Here is a 22,294-nt window from a genome sequence, read left to right on the forward strand (position 1 = left end):
ATCAATTTTCTCATGCAATATGAGAGAATAGACATTGAAATTCATTTCAACATAGAAATTCTTATTACACCTTGCAAACTAACATCTCCTTAGTTAGACCTCATTAGGTTACTAACTCAATATCACAAATTTCTACAGACACCACCATCCATTTCCCCGACCACTTGGTGGTGATAGCAGCTAAGTGAGTACATTATACCCTTATATTTTCATCTACAAACAGCCAAAGACATTTTAAAGAGTGCGCCATCATGAAAGAAGCACATTATACTTCCAAAATCATTCTGGGCAACTTATGTAAGGGGGCAACAAAAACATGCTCGGGCTGGAGTCGATGCAACAAATCATTCTTGATTAGTGAGGTCATCATACATATGAACTTTGTTAATTGGCATCAATTACCACAGCATATGGCAAGAAGAGAACCCACTGCAGCTGTTTGATCATCGTTCCATAAACTTGCAACAAATGAATCGGCTTCAATCTTCTATTCATTCAGGCAGTCTTTCCTGTTTCTTCGAGCTAAGCTACCATATAAATACGGTAACACCCTGTGTAACAAAAGAAGCATATAAGCTTTGTTTGTATCTTACAAACAACTCGTGGTCATAAAAGAAATTATAGTCGAAACATTTGCTTGTACTGACAACTTATGCTCCCTCAAGAGAAAATAGCATTAACAAAGGCCTCTGCATCAAATGGTTGGAGGTCTTCCACCCCTTCGCCAACACCCACAAACTTTACAGGGATGCCAAGTTCGTCAACTACACTGACCTGCAAATACATCCAAGTGTCTCCTCTATAAGAAAGTTGCAAAAAACATTTTATTATATCATGCAATCAAGAAAGGATCCTCCAGAAACCACAATCCCATTATTGTTTACATAATACATATAACATCACAATCACATGAAGTGTTAGCATACCACACAGCCACCTCTAGCAGACCCATCCAATTTCGTCAAGATCAATCCTGTGATCCCAACCACCTGTTGCAAAAGTTCAAAACTCAAGACAATCAATATAATAACATATTCTCAGCAACAAGAGATTTAATTAAACAGGCCTAAAATGAAAGCAGTATGAAGGTTATAATTTTGGACTTCTCATAATCTCATGTGTGACTACAATTAAGTGTTTCAAGATACTACAGAATGAAGAGAAGAGTTCCAATGAAAACCTTATCACAGAACAGAGTAAAACATGCTTTATATAAGAGAGATTGAAGTGCTAACCGGTACTTTCAAGCATGCATACAGACACAAACACACACATGGAAGTGAAATCTAACTATCTGTATATTAGAAAAGAGTTAATAAGATCATAGCAGATAGAATAATTACTTCATTGAACTCTCTTGCTTGAGGGAGCATATTCAGACCAGTTGTCCCATCCAAAACTAGCAGAAGCTCCTGAAAAATTGCACAGGATGTAATCAAAGTCAGGTTGGGAGTTCACAAATGAACAGAAAAAAAAAAGGAATCCTGCTCAGACCGATGAACAGAAAAAAAAAAAGGAATCCTGCTCAGACCGATGATACAAATATCATCTTTCAAGTCTAGAAAGTTTTAACAAAACCAAGACTTGTCCCAAAAAAGTAAAGAGGATGAATAGACCTCAAAAGAGCTAAACCAGAAAAACTTTAGTTGGAGAGTCATGTTACATACAAAATACCATCTACTTTGCTCTAATCTCAGCTTCCAAAGGATAGCATACAGGGTCATGATTTTTACCCGTTGCCTATCTTTATCATACTGCTTGTCCACTTTTCAGAATTATTACATGTCATTCTATGATGTGAGTATCAGTTAAGAAAGAAATTTCAAATAAAACCATAGTTTTACTTGGAAACAACCGAGACACACTTTTTCCACCAGTAGATAGGTAGCAAACAGGATTGGCATACCGCACACGTTTAATAACTAAAGAAGAAATATCAAGAGATACAGACATGTAAGCTTACATTTGGCGCGCCAGAAACAACTTTGCCAACAGCTTTCTTGCATGCAATCAACTCTTCCATCAAGCTGTAGTTAGTGTGCAGCCCTACCAAAAGACATTACTGTTACAGTGAAAATCACTCCCAGGGAAGAAACAAACAAAGAAAAACAATTAACAATGGAAGTTTTCCTCACTTACGTCCAGATGTATCACATAGAACAACATCATAGCCTTCTTCTTTCCCTTTTTTAACAGCCTGTGAAAGAACTATCCAGATACCAATTTAAAACAATACAGTACAAGAGGAGGTTCTGTTACATATTTGAAAAGAATCGCATTGATATTCCTTCCAACCTGTTGATGCTTTGGCCTTCTCTCCTTCAGCCACAACAATCTCAGATCCAGTCCTCTCAGCCCATATTTCCAACTGGTCACTAGCAGCAGCTCTATATGTATCACCTGCTGCCATTAGTATCTGAAACAGTCCCAAGACAAAGAGATGAACAATCCGAAGAGAAAAGGTAAACATGACTGGAATTCTCTATAATATGCAGTTTAGGTAGGATACTACTATAAAAGAGAAAATTTATCACAAAATATGAAGTTAACAGAAGACACAAATTTTAAGAACAGTAACATTGATCAAGCCAAATTATTTAGAAATAATGAAAGAAGTATATATTGGGTATGTGTGGAGTAAAATTAGCCCTGCATCGTCCAAGTTGGAGTTCACAACAAAGTATATAAGTGACTTGCAGACCCTAACTAGTGCCAATGCCTTTTAAGAAAAACCCCACACCTTGAGAGGAACAAGGTGGCTAAGTGAGGACAATATTGGTACTAGTTGGGCTGGTTCGGTCTTGCCCCGGACTGGTTTGACCTGTGGAGGGTTGCTCCGGGCCCTAACACTATAAAAGATATATAAGATAAGACGTAAACACGGACATAACTTGGTTTACTGGTCTATCAGCGAGTAACCTTTGATCACTGGGACTTGTGATCACAGATATATCAAAGGCCTCCAAATCAAAAGTAGAAAGAAATAGAAGAACAAAAGAGGTTACAAAGTAAGATCACTACCTTTACTCCTTCATTCTTTAATCTATATGCAAGTTTGCCTGCAAGAATGGAGCAAACACTTGATGAAAAGAACTCAGTCTTACTGTATCCAAATGACAGAGCAAAAGAAGGTTTAATTGGCTTGCAATTTGGGTTAAAAAATCAACTACTAAGGTTCATGAGTTCCATGAAGTGAAATTTTTGTCATGGACTGCTGCTTATCAAATTTCTCAAGATTGAGCCCTCAATTATTCTTTTAGCAGAAAAGTAGCAAACATACCTTACATATTTTTTGAGCTGCAGGGAAGCCTTGGAGGGCGTAGTTACTAGTTTTTTTTTCAGTAACCAAACTAATATTATTAATTACACCAAACAGTATTTACAAACACCAGTAGTCCAGTAGAGTCCATACGAAGTATAGTAACTAGCCAACATAATGAACTTAAGGTTTCTTAACTGCGTTAAATATGCTTTAAATCTCTCTAAGTATGCTTTAAATCGTAAATCGTAACCACTCTAGACTTGAACTCATAATTCCGACACATCAATTAGACACTACCATGAATGCAAAAGATTAATATATAGGTTGGTGATTATAATTTATGTACAGATGATAACAACTAAAAGTTTTATATCATTACCAAGAGATGTGGTCTTCCCCCCTCCATTCACACCAACAATCATGATTACTGCTGGTTTCCTAAATTCAGTCAAACAAACAAGTTCGATCAAACAAAAAACAGCTATTATCACAAGAAAACAATCAGAATGTGTACAAACGACAAACCTGAATCCCAATTGAAGCTCACTCTTTTTCCCTTTACTTTTCAACAAATCAAGTACACATTTCTTCAAAGCTTCCTATCAACAAAACCCACATCAACCAACAAACTAAAGTCTTCGTAAACACGCAAAAAAAACCCGCCAATAACCAATTACTCATTACCTTAATCTCACTTCCTGACTTCAACTTCCCAGCTAATATATCCTCTCTCAAACTTTCAACAATCTTGATTGTAATCTTTGGACCAAAATCAGATACAAGTAAAATCTACACTACAAAAAAAAAAAAACTATCAAAAACAATTTGGCACAAAAAATGGAACATAATGAAACTGAAAGAATTACTACTACCTCTTCGAGTTCATCTAAAACCCGGTCGGTTTCAGAAAGATTCCAGTACAATAAAAGTTCATCAATGACAGCAAGATTATCTCGAGTTTTAGAAAAACCAGAGAAGATTTTATCAACATCACTCTTGGCTTTTTCTTTGATCAAACGGCCTAACCGGGTGAAGAACCCGACTTGGCCAGCTGAGCATTTGAACCGAGTTGAACCGGTTCTTGTGTATTTAGAAGGCGGGAAGTGAGGTGGCGGGAGTGATGTTATAACAGGTTTTGAGGAAGGGGATAGAAAGGATAGGTTTGGTGGAGCTGCTGCCATCAGTGCAACCTCTCAGTTTTCAAAGTAACAAAGAAGCCAACTAGGCCGTAATCGTTCTTGGCAATTTTAGACATTCCCTATTTTTCCTTTTAACTACTACATCAATATGACTCAGCCCCATTAATTGGCCAGGCCCATGGGCCCGGTTGAAAGACTTGCATTCCTTCATACAGGATTTATTCAAGAAGTTATGTGAATTGCTTAAATAATTAAATTCCATCTTTTGTCAAGAACGTTTAGGAAATTAGGACTATGGTATTGATGCTTTTCAACGTCATGGTCATGCCATTTTCATGGTGGTTGGAGATTGTTAAATAGTTTTAGATGTTACGAATGGATGCGATTGATCATGTTTGGTTCTGCTAGATTATCGGTCATTAATAAGAACTAGCATGTGTCCTGTGCTACGCATCAGTTCGCCAAGTTGTAAAGAACTAAAATGAAAATTGTTAAAAAAACTAAAGATAAACAATTTTTTGTGAATCTCTCACTAAGAAAAGAGATACAATTTTCTAAAAATGGGGAAAATATACAATTCCTATACATAAATTTTAGCTTTTAAATTAAGAAGACTATCCTAAAATTATTGAAGAAGGAGGTGGTTCAATTTTAATAGAGATCAGAGAGCCAATTGTAATTAATAAATAGGAGAGATATAATTTAAATAAATGTAGGGAGGTGGTTCTAAAATCTTAAAATTGATAGATTAGAAATATACTGTTCGGTTGAGAAGTGTGGTTCCTACAAACCCGGCTATCATATAGTGTAGAGATACCTTGATAGATCATATACATATTGATCTAATGCTGACTGTGCCTAATTAATTATGCCTTTCGGCTTAGATCGATGTCATAAAATTTTCGTAACTCAAACATGTACATATTTTTATATGTATAGATGTCATATTAGGATGCATAATTCTTGTATGGGAGGGGTTCTAGAGACATATTTTATCTCGACACGTAAACAAACTCAAAATCGTTAGGACATTTATAAGTTTTGGATTAAGCTATTTTTTTTTTAGATATAATTTCACAACTATTCTAAACATTGTCACAAATAATTTAAAAAATAAAAAATTTCTAAACTTGCCAAATATAGTATCAAAAATGGTAGAAATAAATGGTCTACAATTAGCCAAATTTTGTAAATTGTTAACTACATTTTGCAAGATTGAATTTTTTTAATTTTTTTGATTATTTGTGACAATGTTTGGAATAGTTAAAAGATCATATCTACAAAAAATTAGCTTAATCCAAAACTTATAAATGTCCTAACGATTTTGAGTTTGTTTATGTGTCAAGATAAAATATGTCCCTAGAACCCCTCCCTTCTTATATATATATATATATATAAAGTAGCTATTTAAGTTAACTTAAAATAAGTATAAATAAGTACGTAAGTAAAATTTCACCTTTAAAATGAATTCAAACTTTTTTTTTTTTGTTATGAAGCACTCACCATAAAGATCATCTCTACAAAATTTCAACTCGTTTAGAAACCTCTAACATAGATAAAAATTGTTTTCATCTTTAAAAAGAAATCTAACGGTCTAAAAATGTCGAGTTTTTGCAATCATTTTTTGCCAATATTAAAGATTTTCAAATAAGCTGAAATTTTGTGGAGATGATCTTTGTGGTAAGTATATTAAAAAAAAAGGTTTAATTTATTTTCTTGGTGAAATTTTATTTACGTACTTATTTTAAGTTAACTCAAATAGCTACTTTTTAGAGACAGGATAAAAAGTAACTCAAGTAGCTACTTTTTATATCATGTGTTCTACTATAGTCTAGAATTATCACAAGTATCTACTCTAATGGCATATTTTGAGTATAAAGAAAAAGCCTAGATCATAAACTGTTCGATTTCACCATTATTATTTGATAGCGAGAACAAGTGCAGTTGTTGATCACCACCAGGTGTCTAGGAATAATGCAATATTTGAAGGGTTAACTAGTATTACACCCCCACTAGATGAGCCAATTAAGATTTCACCCCCACTAGATGGAAAATTAGGGTCTCTTCTTAAATCTTAAGTACACAAAAAAATTGTCAAATTGGATTGACCGTGTGTTTTTTTAAGTGTATTTGGAGAGAGGCCCTAATTTCCCATCTAATAGGGGGAACCCTAATTAGCTTATCTAGTGGGGGTGTAATATTTGAATCTAAGCTAATTTTACAACATAATCCTTCAACCCTTCAACCCTTCGAAACAACAACAAATATCTTGGCATACTGAATAAACTATAGAGGTTCTCTTCTTCTCCTTTATTTTATTATATTTTTGTTGAAGTTTTTTAAAATCAAAGGTTTTATAGATCTGCACTCCTATTTGAAAACAAAATTAAAATTGCCCTCCCCTCCCCCCCCCCAAAAAAAACTTACACACCGTCTCAATCAACGTATTTTGACCGTTATCTCGTGGTGAAATGTCTCAACTATCATTTTATGTATAAAATATTTGAAAACAAAATTAGACTCCCCTTTCCACTGTCTAAGTCAACGCACCGTTATCTCGTGGTGAAATGTCCAAAGTCCAAACTAATTTTTTAGGCATTTCACCACGAGATAACGGTCAAAATAAGTTGATTGAGACGGTGTGTGGTGTGTGAGTTTGTGTGTGGGGGGGGGGGGGGCAAGTCTAATTTCCAGATCTATAAAACCCTAGAATCAATTGCAATATCTGTTAACGACTTACAACTTTCAACTTACAACACTGCCCTCGTCACAACGACTTGAAGTTGGGACTGCAAGTTGTGTGACCTTAATGGGGACAATTAGACGAATCAGTTGCCGAAAATCTCTAAAATTGCAAAAATATCCTATCCATCTCTGTACTCAAATATCCTGTGTATCTTTGTACTCCTGTAGAACAAGTTATAATGAAATGGAAGTGCTCAAAGTATAAAGTTGAAGTTTGGATGCATGACTGCTTAGATAGAAATATAGAATCATACAACTCTCAAAAGACGCCATATTTAATTTTCTTTCTTTCTTTTTCGTCTATTTTTGAGCAGGCAGCATGAACATGGACAAAAAACCTACAACAACGTCTGGAGAAATTCTTTTGGACCAAATCAATCAATGTATTAATGTGATCCTCATATCTCAACTACATACATCAGTAAATCACTGCAACAAACAACACTCTCTCAGATCGAATAAGTGATCAACATTATTACCACGGTAGGAAGATATGATAAAGAAATCCCACTAACAAATCAAACTAGCTGGCTTTTCCTTCACTTATCCTCCAACTACAATACAACAGCGAACTGGATGCGCATCTATGTTAAAATCCACAACAAAAGGATGCAAAGCAACACCATAAAATATCTACGAAGACTTTTTCATCAACCATAGAATATGCTCAGTACTGCCAATTAGCCTATTAGGATTCGCTCAAATCAGTAACTGAGCTGCAATTATATTAGACCATAACTTAAATGTTGCGCCTTCCCTCATCTCTATCGCTCTTGGTTGCAAGCTGAGGGACCACCTGTGAAAGACGAAGTTCACCAGCAATTGTTTAGCAACAAGACCAACAAATTAACACAGAGAATGAGGTTCTCCAAGTACATTTTAGAGTTGCATACGTTTTAGTTGGTGGCACAATGCAACTATTTTAAGTTCTAAAGGTTGGTACTTAATCACATCTCCTACAAAAATAGATTTTTCACTCTTCATTACCATCAGCAGACCAGCTCTTGATCTAGCCGGACCCCTCAGAGTTCCATATTAAATAGAGAAGTGAGTACGTTAATAATGTATAACCAACCTGATCTTGTGATACATCGTAGGGTCGTGAACACCGTCTTCTCATCTTCTTGTCGTTGCTTCTACCATCGTTTGCAGTACTAGATGTTATTTCTAACAAAAAAAAAAAAATTTCAGTATCTCAACAAAATAATATTCAGCAAATTAACCATGAAAGAAAATAGATGATATTTGTTTACCTTTTTTCCAACTTCTTTGACGTTTTGAATCGCAGGTTGATTTTAAGCAATCGGGAAGACACTGATCAAGAGGAGCATGATGAACGCTGGTGAAAGTTAACGTTGAACGAGAGTCATTTTTAAGCATTTTTCGAACAAATGAAGTTTCCATTTGGTGAAGATAGTTCAAATGTTTTTCATTTGTCCACAAATCGTTGCTCTTGTTAATCAAATCCATTGGTCTTAGAATGAAACTGCTTGCCTAGCTTGCTACGTTTTTTAAGAAATTTTGGTTTGATGGTTTTACAAGTTGTGGTTCACTTTGGTTTTATATAAACAATGAATGATTTAGAGCAGAAGATATTTTGGACTTACCAGAAGAAGAAAAAGAAAAAAAGATATTTTAGAGATCGGGTTCAAAAAATATCACAAATCTCTTCAACCAAAACCAAAAGGAAAACGAATATACGTGATATTTTATGTATGTATTGTACTGTGAAGGTGGTTGATATTTAATTACAGCTTCAGGATCATCTTCTTGCCACGTTGACAGAAGAGTTGCTTTCCGAAACGTGGCAGAAAATAAGCCAAAGATATACAACTTCTGTATTATTGTCGTGAAGGACTATGGGCTAGAACGTAAAATATCGTAGTTTGGAAAGTTCTGTGCTATAATAGGTGGCGTGGCGGATTTTTGTTGGCTAAAGGCTTAACTTTCTTTTTTACTGAGAGTGAGTTGTAAAGTGTAAGTCAAAAAGCGGGATGGGTTGAGCAGAAGTTACTTTACATGTGGAGATGATGCCAAAACTCTGCCTAACAAACACATATTTGGCCCCACTGGAAAATATCTCTTTTTCGCTTAAGCCACTGGAAAATATCAGGGACACTTTGACACTGTAGAGCACTGCTACACGACTTTTTTAGACCTACTATTGCCTCCACTCAATATTTAGATAGCGTTGGTTTACATTAAAATACACACAAACACGTGTCTCGATGTAAATCAATAGTTATTAGTAGATGGGTTAAATAAATCAAATTAATTAGTTTGTGTATCACTGTATCATTACTGTTTTGGCAGTGTGAAGCGCTCAACCTCATAGCAAAATAAGTAGCTATTTAGGGCTATGAAACACCGTTGCTTCTAAATAGACCTTTTGTTTCCCTCGCCCTTCCCTAATATTTCACTCAGATTTCTCCAACAAAAAAAAAAAAATTCGCCATCCATTAGCATTCAAACTTTGCTTAGGGCTCTCGATTGTCTTGAGCCACCCCTGAACATTGTTTGGTTCAAAGAATTTTGATTCCCAAAGAAAATGAAAATCTAGAAATTAATTTGCCATAATTCATTTATGAAGAATGTGTTTCCTAGATGTTTGGTTCACAATTCAAAAAATGGGTCCAGAGGATCAAATGCCACCTAAAACCTTATAATTATGTAGAGGAGCGACTTTCTCAGGTTATTTTGAGCGACAATGACGGAACTACAGCCGAAAGACAGAAAGAAAGCAACTTTTTTTCCTTTTAAAAATGATGTTGTTTTCCTTAATATTAATTGACCCTAAATGAAAAAGGTTTTCTCGGTTAATCACTTTCCATGGTCTACTAAACACCCAAGAGAATTTCGAATCCAGAAAAATATTTTCTTCTATACCATTTTCTGTGAACCAAACACATTTATGAGATTCAATTGTATCCTAGATGTGACCGTGGCTACAAGCCTACAACACTAATGCCATAGTGGTGTGTCAATGTAGCAACCCTACATCCCCACTTACTGCATGACTCCAGCAGTCCGACAACATTATATTTCGAGTACTCCTTAGAGCATCATCAACGCATTGCTAAAAATCATTGATAGATAACAATTTATTTGACAATTTGGGCCTCCAACGCATTGCTAAACATCGATTTCTATCCCAGCAATTGTCAAATTATAAAAACGGTTCGGATAGGTAAAGGTTAGTTGTCTTCTTCTTGGGAATAAGACAAAACAAAAAATAATTTTGTATATGTAAAAAAATCATTTTAGAAATCACTTTTGTAGCACTCCGAAACCCGATCTCTTAACCTAGATCGGTATTTCACGCGTTAGTGCTAGTCTACATCATGTTATCAAAATATTGAAAGAATTTACGGTTGAATTCATACTATCAAAAACAAAAAAATAACTAAATTATTACAAATTAAAACAACTTAGACTAATCGCTTTAAAATTAAAAATAATCGGAAGTGCTTCCTTGTAAGTCACTACTATAGCATTACTCCGAGTGCACATTAAATTTCCTTGGTGAGCAGTAGTTTGTTTTCTAATTGAAAAGTGGGCACCTGATCATCCCTGTAATTTATTCTCCAACGCGTAGTATTAGATATTTAGCCAATAATTAATAATCAACGTAAAATAAATTTATTAACTGCTGTCAAGGTTCACTTACCTTTAGCTGCTTAGTAAAACTTACCAGTTTGCTTATAAATTAAAATTCACGTGAATGAGCGTATCGATTACCAAAATTTCAAAAAACACATTAGTATGTAATATAAATCAATTAATCGAAAAGATTTAAATCATGTTTAACACGTGCGAAAAATATATTTTCCCAATATTAAACAACAATAAAAGTATCGAAAACAACATATTTCCTTACTCAGAAAAAGAGATGGTTGTTTTTCTATGGAAGTGGTTGTGCTGGATGATTGCTTACGTACCCTTTAAGAGATCAAATACGTCTTTCGTAGTTCCTCCTATTGGGGTGTTTCTATATATAGGAAGGGATCAAGCCATTCCGATTAGGAAGGTGGCTGGCCCCTCTCTTTGATGATAGAATGTAATCTAAAATGTATAATGTCAAAAGCAAGGAAATGACAATATTATAAACGCATATTGAAAACTGTATACGCCATCTATACGATAGAATACAATTGATAGTAAAACGAGTATAAAAATAAATAAAGTTGTAACTGCCCGTCTTTCCTAATGCATAACTCCTTGCACATATGTCCAATTGCAATGAAACTTGGTTAATTAGAAAATTGCCACAGAACACTAACTATTTTATGTAGGAAGTCAAGACCTAATTCTAATTCAAACTATTTCAAAAATGAACCTCAAATCAGTCCAGTGCAGTTTTCCTGGCAGGCAAGAATACCATCTTTGAACATGGCGTAACTCCTGTCTCAGATATCCAAATTCAGCAAAACTTGGTTTGTTTAAAAATAGACTTACAGTACTAACTTTTCTATGCAGGAAATCCAAATCCAAATCTAACTCTAACTATGTTAAAAGTTAAAACTGGTAGCGAAATCAGTTCAGTGCACAGGAAATCCAGTTGTAACTGTCCACCTCCTAAAGCCCGTAACTCCCAACTCAGTTATCCAAATACCATGAAACTGGAACCGTTAGAGAGTAGATACAAAGCACTAACTTTAATGGCTACATATTCAAAGCTTAATTCGAAGTCTAACTACCTCAAAATTTAGCATGAACACAGCTCTATGTTTCTGCCTAACCAAACTGCCGCCCAGCTACTCATATGAATAGAGCTCCAGTGGAGCATATAGATTAGCCATGATATGTGGTGTCTAGTACTGACATGTAAGTGTCTGATGTGTATGAAAGTCAACTGGTTTTTGTCGAAAGGAAATGAGCAGAAAATGTAAAGAAACGAAGGAGGAATTGACGCATGGACGCCATTAAGTGGATACTCACAATTGTAAAGATATGACGGCCTCAACCGTAAATCTATTCTTAAATGAATATATACTGGTGAAAAGATTGTAACAGCAAGCTTTTGTTCATCTTGCTCCTTGAAGCCTATTTGTTATATGATCTAAGTATTCAAGTTTCCTTTAAGGAACACCCAATTATCTCTTAACCTTATTATTAGCTTCATCACACAAATTTTAGTGATGACTAACATGGTCGATTTACCTCATGTAGTAATCCGTCCCTTTAAAATAAGGATGTTTCAATGATTCCCACCACAAAACTCCAGAAGGAAATCCCCCGGCTTGTTGTCTGTTCTCACCCTTTGCTTGGTAACAAGCACCCATGACTGTATTCCAAGTGATCAACATCCCTTGAAGTGATGGCGTTCTATCCCCTTATTTCTGTTTCTCTTGTTATTTGTTGGAAATATTCTAAACACAAAAAAAAAATTCTAATAATGAAACCCTAGATATGGTCCATTAGTCTATAGAAAATATATAGTATATTGGTTTATTTAGAAATTTCCGATTATAGTGGTTTACTAAACAGAAGTCTTTCCTTAATTACGATATTCTTACTAGATAGTGAAAATCTTATGAATTAGGAAACTAAGGTCTTCTCTCCACCTATAAATATATATTGATTTACATTAATCAATATTAATTGAAAAGGTCATAGAGATGAGATATTCTCCGCTCGGGTGTAAAACCCTCCTTTTTTACACCTAACAAGATTTTCTTGCCACCTGGCTCTTTAGTTAAACCCAATCATGAAAAACTTAACGGCCGGGTGTGTTTTCTTTCGTATTTTATATAGAATAAAAACACTTAATAGTTAATATAAACCAAAAAAGGAAACGTCTCCTCTATATCTCTATAATTTCACTTCACCCGTTTTAATTCGAAACTTCGACAAGATTGTTCATGCATTTTTTAGTATTTTCTTTTTTCAATCTAATTATTGAATCCGACTCAGTGTAAAATTTAATACTTCAAATGAATATTTTTCATAGCTTGTAAGAAGTACAACGACACTTTCCGATGGAAGCTTTATGATTATTCTCCACATACCCAAATTAAGTATGCAAATCTCTGAAGTACAACACCTTCTATTCATACTAAGCGTAGAAGGTAGAGCTCAATCATGGAAAAATCAAGTCCTTAATTACAAAGATTACGCGGGGGGGACAGCGTAGTTAAATGGCAAAAATGGCAAACAAATGCTTTACTGCCTCGCTCCTTGTTGTATCAAACATTCTCCTCAATGGAAATATTGTGAGAAGCTGAAGAAGATGTAAAATCAGTACTTCAAGGTTTTGGCAACTTCAGTTTCTATTTTACAGTTTTAAGTATTTTTCAGTAACACTACGTTAAGTGAAATCTGTTAACTGGCTTTAAATTATGATACACATGGTAGAAAATTCTTGTAAGGTGTAGGAGTGGGGTATTACACACTGGCGGAAAAGATCTAGTATCTTAATTGAATACACAATTAAGGTTTATAGGCTAAGAGAGAGAAACTTATTTCCCTCATTAAAAATCTTTGCATACAAACATGACTACTGATAAAAATATGTGATTTATTTACAAATATTGTTATCTACTTAACAAAATACAAACATGACTACAGATAAAAATATGTGATTTATTTACAAATATTGTTATCTACTTAACAATCTGACTCGCGGCTGGGATTCAATTTCAGAGGTATAAAGAGGGTCGGGACCAGTGACACGATTACAATGTGAGTTGGATTAGATATTAATTACATATTTAATTGTGAAATTAAACTAAAAACCCTTCGTTTCTCCAAACTTACACCAGTTTTTTTTTAATTAGAAATTAAATGGGGTATTAATCGTGAAAAAGGAAACCTTTCATTCTCTCTCCCCACCGATCAATTCTCAGGCAATATGTTACTTCTTCTTCCTCGAATCGCGTTTTATTATTATTATTAACACTACAAAAATGGGGTTAGGAAACTGCCGTTTAATTTTCCCAGTGTTGGACTTCACATTCTCAAAAAGCAATTAGCGTGAAAATTTATGATCTATCTGGTACGTGTGTGTGTGTTTTTCTTGTGTGTGAAACTTTGGTTTTTGAAAATCGTATCTCTCTATTTAAAGTATCCAACCCAAAGAAAATCCTATCCGTTTCAGACGTCTTAGAAATTCCATTATTGGTGATAAATTCAGCAGTAGGCACGGGCAAAAAGGTGTTTGCTCTCAATTGTGGCCTGACATTGATATGCCATTCTCCGGAACAACAGGAATGCGCCCAGATCTTATTATCAATCCACATGCATTTCCTTCTCGGATGACAATCGGAATGCTATTAGAATCTATAGTTGTGAAGGTTCTATTCCGTAAACGGTAAACCAAATCAGATTTTAAGACACCCCCCCCCCAACTCCTCTCTCCCACTCTCCTGGATGTTAAGTTTGTATGCCTTGTTACTATTTCTCTTGAATTGTTCTCTATTTCGCTATGTGGAATGAGAACGTGGTCAGGAAACAATACTCTCCTTAATGGGTATGCTTAGAGCAATAATGCAAGTCTTTCATATTGAAGGTGAAATAAGCAATTTGGTACTTACACGTGTAATGATTTGTTACAGGGAGGTTGCTTAAATGGGCAATTCATTTACGCGACACCTTTTCCAAGCTTTTCTAGAAAAGAAAATGGAGAGTTACCAATTGAGTCAGACTCTGTAGATGATGAACTTGAGCCAGAGTCAGCTACTTGATGAACTTGGTCCCCTGTTAACCTCGCATGGGTTCAACTCTCTTGGATCAAAGGTATTATATAGTGGTGTTCTTGGAATGGAACTAGTCTGTGAAATTTTTATTGGGCCAGATTATTACCAATGACTTCAACACATGGTTTCTGATAAATTTAAGGTACCGTTTTTTCTTTCTTTGGCTCCTTTTGTTTTTGTGTTATTTTTAACAAGCAGGTATGTTTGTATTTTCTCTTTTATATTGTTTGGAAAATGGAAAATAGGCAAGTAAAATGTACTACTGCCTTGAACAATTTAATTTTGTACATCTGTTCTACTTCCTTGCAATTTAGTGATTTATCCCACGGATTGTTGAATTGTAGATTGCTAGGTTTTACAGCTTGACTATCCTCATTGTACATGGCTAGGGTATACGGGATTCAATATGAGGGGGGGTAAATCAAGGGTCCGTGTGAGTTCGATTAAAAAAAATAGAGGGCAATAAATTAGATGCTTTGAATTAGAGTTCGCGTGAAAAAAAAACCCAACCGCCCCAGCATTAAAAGCCCCGCAAACTTTGCACCAATTTAAGCAACAAGACTCTTCGTTCTCCATCTCCCTCTTTCTGTCCCCCCACTCTCCTTCTCACTTTGGAGTTCTTTTCTATTGCTTTGAGTTTTCTTCTTTTTTCCTTCTTCAAACCCTATTCAAATCAGGTATGAATCCTTTTGTTTTCTTAGGAAATAGGAAGAATGGTTTTGGACTTGCTTCGTTGTCATTGTGGTATTTCTCATTGTCTCTAATCATTTTACAAGTATTAACAATGAGCAAATTAAAAGGCATCCGCATCAAAAGCTGCAGGTATCCATGTATCCAGCAAACCTCCTCTCAATTGCATAAAGTTCGGTGGTTGAGTCAAATTCCATATTCAACAACGTCATCCCTTCAATATTATTTGGTATGGGTAATGATTTAATTAAAACAACACAACAGCACTGCAAATTTGCAACTACCATTGAAGTTTGGGTTTAATTTTTCTTTGCTACAACTGTGTTTGAATCCATTTCAGGGAAAAACATCATCGCGAGGAATAAGACTAAAATCCCCCTGATTTGCACTTGAAAATGTTAGTTTCTTCATCATTATTTGAAAAATCCCTCACTTCCCATTTGTTTGTGTCGTACTCTTATTGATTTTTGTTTATTGGTTTTCGCTGCGCTCATGAGCACAATCTAATGTTTGTTAAGGTGTTGCATGGTTGTTGCGTACGTAGCGTTGTTCTAAATTGTTGTTACAAGTTTAGAACACTTTATCCTAATTTGGTATTCATTTTTTTGTTTCGAATGTCACCATGGTACAACAGAACAACGCAACATGAATGCATTATTGGGCAAGGATGCTAGAGCACCCATGGATGGTTGAGCCTAATGTATGTTGATCTTCAATCATTTATCTTTTTCTCTAGATATAGATTTGTTTTTAGCTCAATTCACCAATTAAGAATTTTATGGTATTTACATGGAAGAGTGGGAATGCCAGATTTAATTTATGAATGCGTAGGAATTGGAATTACGTTCTGACCAAAGATATGATATATATTAGGGTTTTTTTTTTTTTTTTTTTTTTTTTTTTTTTTTTTTTTCAAATCGGTATCTAGGATATTGGCTAATTTAAACCATTGTAGTTGATTCCTCAAACATAGGTGTGTTGGAGGCACTACAGTTTGCTACCAAATGCACTCATTGTAGAAAATTTACAAGGAATTGGGTGCAAGCCAAATGGTGTGCATACTTTGACCAACATACAATATTAAAAAATCTGCTGACCGTTGTCTGTTTTTCCAATGCTAGAATCTTCTTTTAAATGCTACGTCCCATTTTTAGTAAGTTAAATGACCTCCCATTGTAATAGTCTATGAAAGTTGTACATATCTAGCGTCATTAAAGGAATACAAAGCTACGATAATGGGCTATAACATGACTTAAATGTTGTGCTTGGCAATGGACTTGGAGGAATGTAGGATGTGAGGCCTTCTAGAAATAATTGGAGCGCTACAAAAACTATGAATTAAAGAAAAACGTTGCTCCAGAAAAGGAGACGAGAATGAGAAATTGTGCAACAAATGACTTTCTCGAAAATTACTCCTATTATCCAAAAAAAAATAGAAAATTTAAAGATAGAAAATTTCTATCTTTTTGAGAAATTTCTAGAAAGATAGAAAAAAGCTTAAAGCTCTCTGGAGTCTCGATACACTGTCTAGAAATTTAAAGACATTTGTCTATTTAGGCGTGCAAAAAAAAAAGAAAAAAGAAAAAGAAATAAAATTAAGTAGCTAAACAGCCGTGGGCGCAAATTGTTAATTGAAGGTGTCCAATGCCTTACAACTCGAACTTTGGGAGGTTGGGCCCAAGGTCTTGGGTATTCCCACCGTCATGGGAAAATAGGGTTTAAGGGGTTTTCCAATATCAGTTCTAACTATAAAAGAGTGGGCTTCCCATGGGTCCTTGGAGAGTTGCAGTACGTAATGAAAAGTACACTTAATGGAAGTCGTTGAAATGAGTTCGTTATAAGTTGTCACATATATTTAAATAGAATGTTTGGTTGTAATCTTGAAAAAGTTTTCCTCAGATGTATGTGGTCTTCTCAAACATATGTTAGCTGGTATCCTTCTTCATATATATCATTCAGAAGACATATAACAAGGTAAGTGTTGTTTTTGCAAGATTTTAGATTTGTTTGTTGCAATGTATATATATATATCATAATTCCTTAGCTTGCACATGCCATGAGTCTTTTATGGTTTTGGGCAAATGAAATTGTTTTGACCCATTGAACAATAGTTGTACTGACAGCCTCACGAGTTTTATGATATTTCTTCACATGGGGAATGTGTCCAAACTTATTTTGAAATTAGATATGATTTTATAGTTACATTTTCTTTTGATTTATTATTATTTTTGAGACATTGCAGGGTGGTAGTAATTGTAGGGGATAAGGAATTCAAGTAGCTTTGATTGGATTGGCGGTGCCGATTTTCACTTCCAACAAATGCAAAAGTTGCAACTTCAAATGTGAGCCGAGGAATCTCCTATATATTTTTTCTGATTTCAGACTGATATAGATTGAGTATGACATGCAAATTCAACTTATCATATGGAAACTGCAAACTAAGTTTACCAAAAGCTTTATTTGATGATTGTACTTTTTTTTTTTTATGAATGCATTTCAAAGTCACTGATAATGAATGTGTTTAATTCAATGTTTTGACCAAATTATTGATAGCAACGTCGGGACTTTCTTTTTGTAGTTCTCATTGATATATTAAGGTCAAGTTGGGGTAAAAACATCGTAAATTCTAGATGCGGTGCTGTAGAACTGTAGAAAGATTCTAACATTTTGTTTATGATGTGAAGTCATCTCAAAATTAAGTTGTAGGATTATGATTTTTTATTTTTTTTTAAAGGTAATTGATTTGTAGTTTATGTGTAATTTTGGTTATAAAATTTCTTAATCGGTTGGTCCAAGTGAAGTTTCTTTACGTCCTAATACTCTATGATAAATCGTTAATCACATAGTTCAAAATTGGTTGCAATATTTAATACTTAATTTTGTCGTGTCCAATACTTAAGGAGATGAATTGCATGGAAGAAGTAGAAGTGCTCAGGATTTCTATAGGGTGCAAGTAAAAACAATTTGAGGGCATCCATGCCTTCACGGGCATTAGCTAGTGTAATTAACATGTGATAAATGATCATGTTAAAACTTAAGAATTATTTTATATTATTATCCCCTCTTTTTACTAATAACCAGCGCCCATTCTTCATTCTTCTAGGAGTGCTTCCTGTAGCTATTATTTTCCCGCTTCTTTTAACTCCTTTTGGTAATGCCATTTCTCTTGAGTGATGAACTGATGACTGATGAGACGTCTCTTCTTTTCTATTCCAACTCTTTCTAGAAGAATCCCAAAAGATGATAAACATAGACCCGCGGCCCAACCTTTATCTGTACGTATCTATACCTCACTTAGACGTGACCCTATCCCACATAAAGGCCCAATTCACCCCAACACTGAAACAAAAGCCCAAAACAGTCCCCATAATTCAAGTAGTAATATAAGCTAAATTATATTTTAGTCACTAACTAAATTTAATAAAAGTAATAAAAGGGTTAAATGAATCATCCCATGCTAATACCAAACTAAATGATCTCGTCCAGATTATCGTAATTAATAGTAAAACCCATTACTAAATTAAAATATTACATCATAATAATAGCACTAGAAAATAATATTGATAACAATGAAAGTTGCGAGAGACAAATAGTTTGCTTGGATACAATATTCTAGGATGTACGTTAATTAGGCTAGCTATAAGTCATCATTAATAAACAAAAACAAAATTTAACTAGTTCAAGTTCACATCAAAATTTTCATTATAACAAGACGAGTCTAATGCTATTATACAACAAAATAAATATAGTTAATACGTAATTTTTTATAGTAGTATTGAACTAATACATAAACGGATTACCTTAGGTACAATTCTGAGTCATTACAATTTTTTAAAAAGAAAAAAATTAGAATGACACTACTTTACTCGTTCAGAAAGATAATTAATTTTTTTTTTTTTTTCAAAATAGCGTTGAAGCTTAACATGGAAATTGCACTTTTTGGTTTCTAAAAAAACTGGTTTGTCACAATGAATCTAGCAATTGTGTTAATGATGCTCTTAGGCGTCCTTGAAGACTCATGAGTCATAACGAAATCAGTGCTACGCGTTTTTTGATGGGGAAATCAGTGCTACACATTTTGTCACAGTCCATCACTGTTCAAATCCCACTAATGTCAGAAGTCATAACAACATACTTTAGAGTTTAGTCACCGTAAAGCACCGTCTGGTTACATCCTTTACACTAGGGGTGGGAATTTGGCCCTAACGACCCTAACCCGGCCCTGACCGATCCGACCCTAAGCCCTATAAAACCCTAACAACTAAAGCCCTCACAGAGTTTAGGTAGGGCCGCCCGTCCCTAATGCCTTCTAGAGTAATAAGATTCTAAAACATAGGCCGAATACAACCAAGCCCCTGGGCCATGTTTCATACTTTCACTATAAATACACATACCATAATTGTCCAACTCTTTGTTAAATATTTTCAATTAAAATAACATTGTCGCTGTAATTTATCACTTACACCCAAAAGTCTTTCAATAACTTGTTTTATATAACAAAAAACTTGTCAACTTAGCCTTGAAGAAGAACGATGACTAAATTTAATAAAAATAAGACTTTATTCCTTTGATCATCAAGTCAAAGTCCATAACTTATTATTCTCAATTTCTTTTCTCACTTATTTTTATAAAATTATATTTTTATTCACATCCAAGCCAAGTCTAAAACTAAAGGTTTCCTTCCACACCATTAAAGCAAAATACTGAGCGGACATTTTGTAACATAGAAACCAAAAACACCCTTTGTCGGGAAAAATGACATTTGTAATCTCAAACCTTTCTCCATCACTTGTTCAAAAGCTAATATTTTCATTTCCATATACAAAGCTTGAATCACTTTTAAATTAGAAGAAATGTAATATTATATTTGTTTGAATCTATTATAGAAATAATTTATGATATTACAAATAGTTTAACAACTTCCATGACCATTAACCAAAACTATTATGTTTCTTCTTTATATCTATTACTTCTTCCTTTAAAATGATAATATAATTATTTGTATATGTATTTCAATGTTAAATGTAATTTTAGTGAGGTTTTGAGTACAAGGAAGAACAAATTCGAACTCTCGATGTACTTGATTCATTAGATTGTGGATGTGCATTTTAAATTTTTGGACTTATACGGGATTATTACTAGATTGGTTGGACTTTGAGTTTGTAGATTATTGTACATTTTGTAATATAAATGAGTTTTAAACTCCATGTAGTAAAAAATGAAAATATATAGGCCCGGCCCTAAAGCCCGACCCTAAAAGCCCTTAAAAGAGGGCTAGGTCGTCGAGTCGAATTTAGACTTGTGACCCGCCCTATCTTTTTTTTAGGGCGGGCCGACCCGGAATTAATATCGAGAAGGGCTTTAAATGTTTAGGGCGAGCTAGCTGGCGTTTGCCCACCCCCTACTTTACACCCACTTAAGAAACTTTGATGTAACCCACAAAGATAATGCTTGTAATAAACATCGGTTCACAGCCTGGGCACGTCACAGATGCATAACGATTGTTGCGTATGGAACAACTTGTAGAAGAAAATAATAAACGTATTTAAGAGTCATTGACTCTTGAGACTTATATAAACTAGCTTCCGAATCTGTCCTACGAATGGGTGCAGTTATATTAAATTATTCTAAAAATATTTGAACTATATAGATAAATCTATTTATAAGATATGAATATTACATTGGTCACTCATCTAAATTTCTTGCAACATGAAAATCACACTCCATAAAATTATAATAATAATAATAATAATAATAATAACAACAACGCACTTTTATAAAAACCCTTCGAGTTCTTTTTGTTGTTTAATAATAGAAGTTTGATAAAAATTTTGTGAGAATGCTCAATGAGGCGAAATTCATATTGAATATACTTGAATAGCAAGTCATTCCCAATCATATACTTGTTGAGACATTTTCACTACACATAAAACAACAATGTTTTGAGGTTAGTTCAATGCATTAACATTTAATTTTTGATTTTTCGTTAAATATTTTTTGAGATCAGTTCAATGCATTTGTATCCAGTTTTTGATTTTCTGTTAATTCATCTTTGAGGTTAGTTTAATGCAATTACATCCAATTTTTGATTTTCCATTTTTTAATTTTTGTTAATTATTCTTTGAAGTTAATTCTATGAATTTGCACTTAGTTTTGGATTGCGCGTTAATAACTCTATGAGGTTAGATCAATACATTTGCATCCAATTTTCTATTTCAAGTTAATTATCATTTGAGTTTAATTAGTTCAATGCATTTGCATCCAGTTTTCGATTTCTCGTTAATTATTGTTTAGGTTAGTTTAATACATTTGCATCTAGTTTTCAATTTTCAGTTAACACTACACCAAAACAGGATATTTCTAACTAGGGGTGGGAATTTGGCCCTAACGACCCTAACCCGGCCCTGACCGACCCGACCCTAAGCCCTATAAAGCCCTCACAGAGTTTAGGGCGGCCCGCCCTACCTTGCCTTCTAGGGCAGGCTGGGGCTAAGATTCTAAAACATAGGCCGACCCTAACCAAGCCCTAACCGCCGCCCTGTTTTCATACTTTAACTATAAATACACATACCATAATTGTCCAACTCTTTGTTAAATATTTTCAATTAAAATAACATTGTCGCTGTAATTTATCACTTACACCCAAGAAGTGCTTCCAATAACTTGTTTTATATAACAAAAACTTGTCAACTTAGCGGCCTATGAAAGAACAATGAGCAGCACTAGCCTAATAAAAATAAGACTTTATTCCTTTGATCATCAAG

General features: G+C 34.3%; 1 protein-coding gene and 1 long non-coding RNA gene across 10 annotated transcripts; one reads left to right on the top strand and one right to left on the bottom strand.

Annotated features, from left to right (window-relative positions):
- Positions 1–20: 20 nt before the first annotated feature.
- Positions 21–4,512, bottom strand: CPFTSY (signal recognition particle receptor protein, chloroplast (FTSY)). The gene is made up of 12 exons (XM_086596816.1): positions 4,135–4,512; positions 3,947–4,051; positions 3,788–3,861; positions 3,642–3,700; positions 3,022–3,059; positions 2,296–2,416; positions 2,140–2,208; positions 1,964–2,046; positions 1,344–1,412; positions 927–989; positions 648–774; positions 21–551 (listed from the first exon to the last, which is right to left on the bottom strand). The coding sequence occupies exons 1-11, from the start codon at positions 4,441–4,443 to the stop codon at positions 661–663; spliced, it is 1,104 nt and encodes a 367-aa protein (XP_086452942.1). The 5' UTR covers positions 4,444–4,512; the 3' UTR covers positions 21–551; positions 648–660.
- A 9,251-nt stretch (positions 4,513–13,763) lies between these two features.
- Positions 13,764–18,600, top strand: LOC147513649 (uncharacterized). Of its 9 annotated transcripts, none has more exons than XR_015215566.1 (8): positions 13,845–14,140; positions 14,243–14,614; positions 14,700–14,982; positions 15,663–15,759; positions 15,871–15,927; positions 16,165–16,230; positions 17,430–17,504; positions 17,773–18,060. It is a non-coding gene; the product is annotated as an uncharacterized LOC147513649 (long non-coding RNA). The 9 variants fall into 9 exon arrangements; XR_015215570.1 differs by adding an exon at positions 18,109–18,600 and having other exon boundaries at positions 13,846–14,614; positions 17,773–17,872; XR_015215568.1 differs by lacking the exons at positions 13,845–14,140; positions 14,243–14,614 and adding an exon at positions 13,764–13,827.
- Positions 18,601–22,294: the final 3,694 nt, after the last annotated feature.

Source organism: Coptis chinensis, chromosome 3 (assembly GCF_015680905.1).
Source record: "Coptis chinensis isolate HL-2020 chromosome 3, ASM1568090v1, whole genome shotgun sequence".
Classification (NCBI taxonomy): domain Eukaryota; kingdom Viridiplantae; phylum Streptophyta; class Magnoliopsida; order Ranunculales; family Ranunculaceae; genus Coptis; species Coptis chinensis.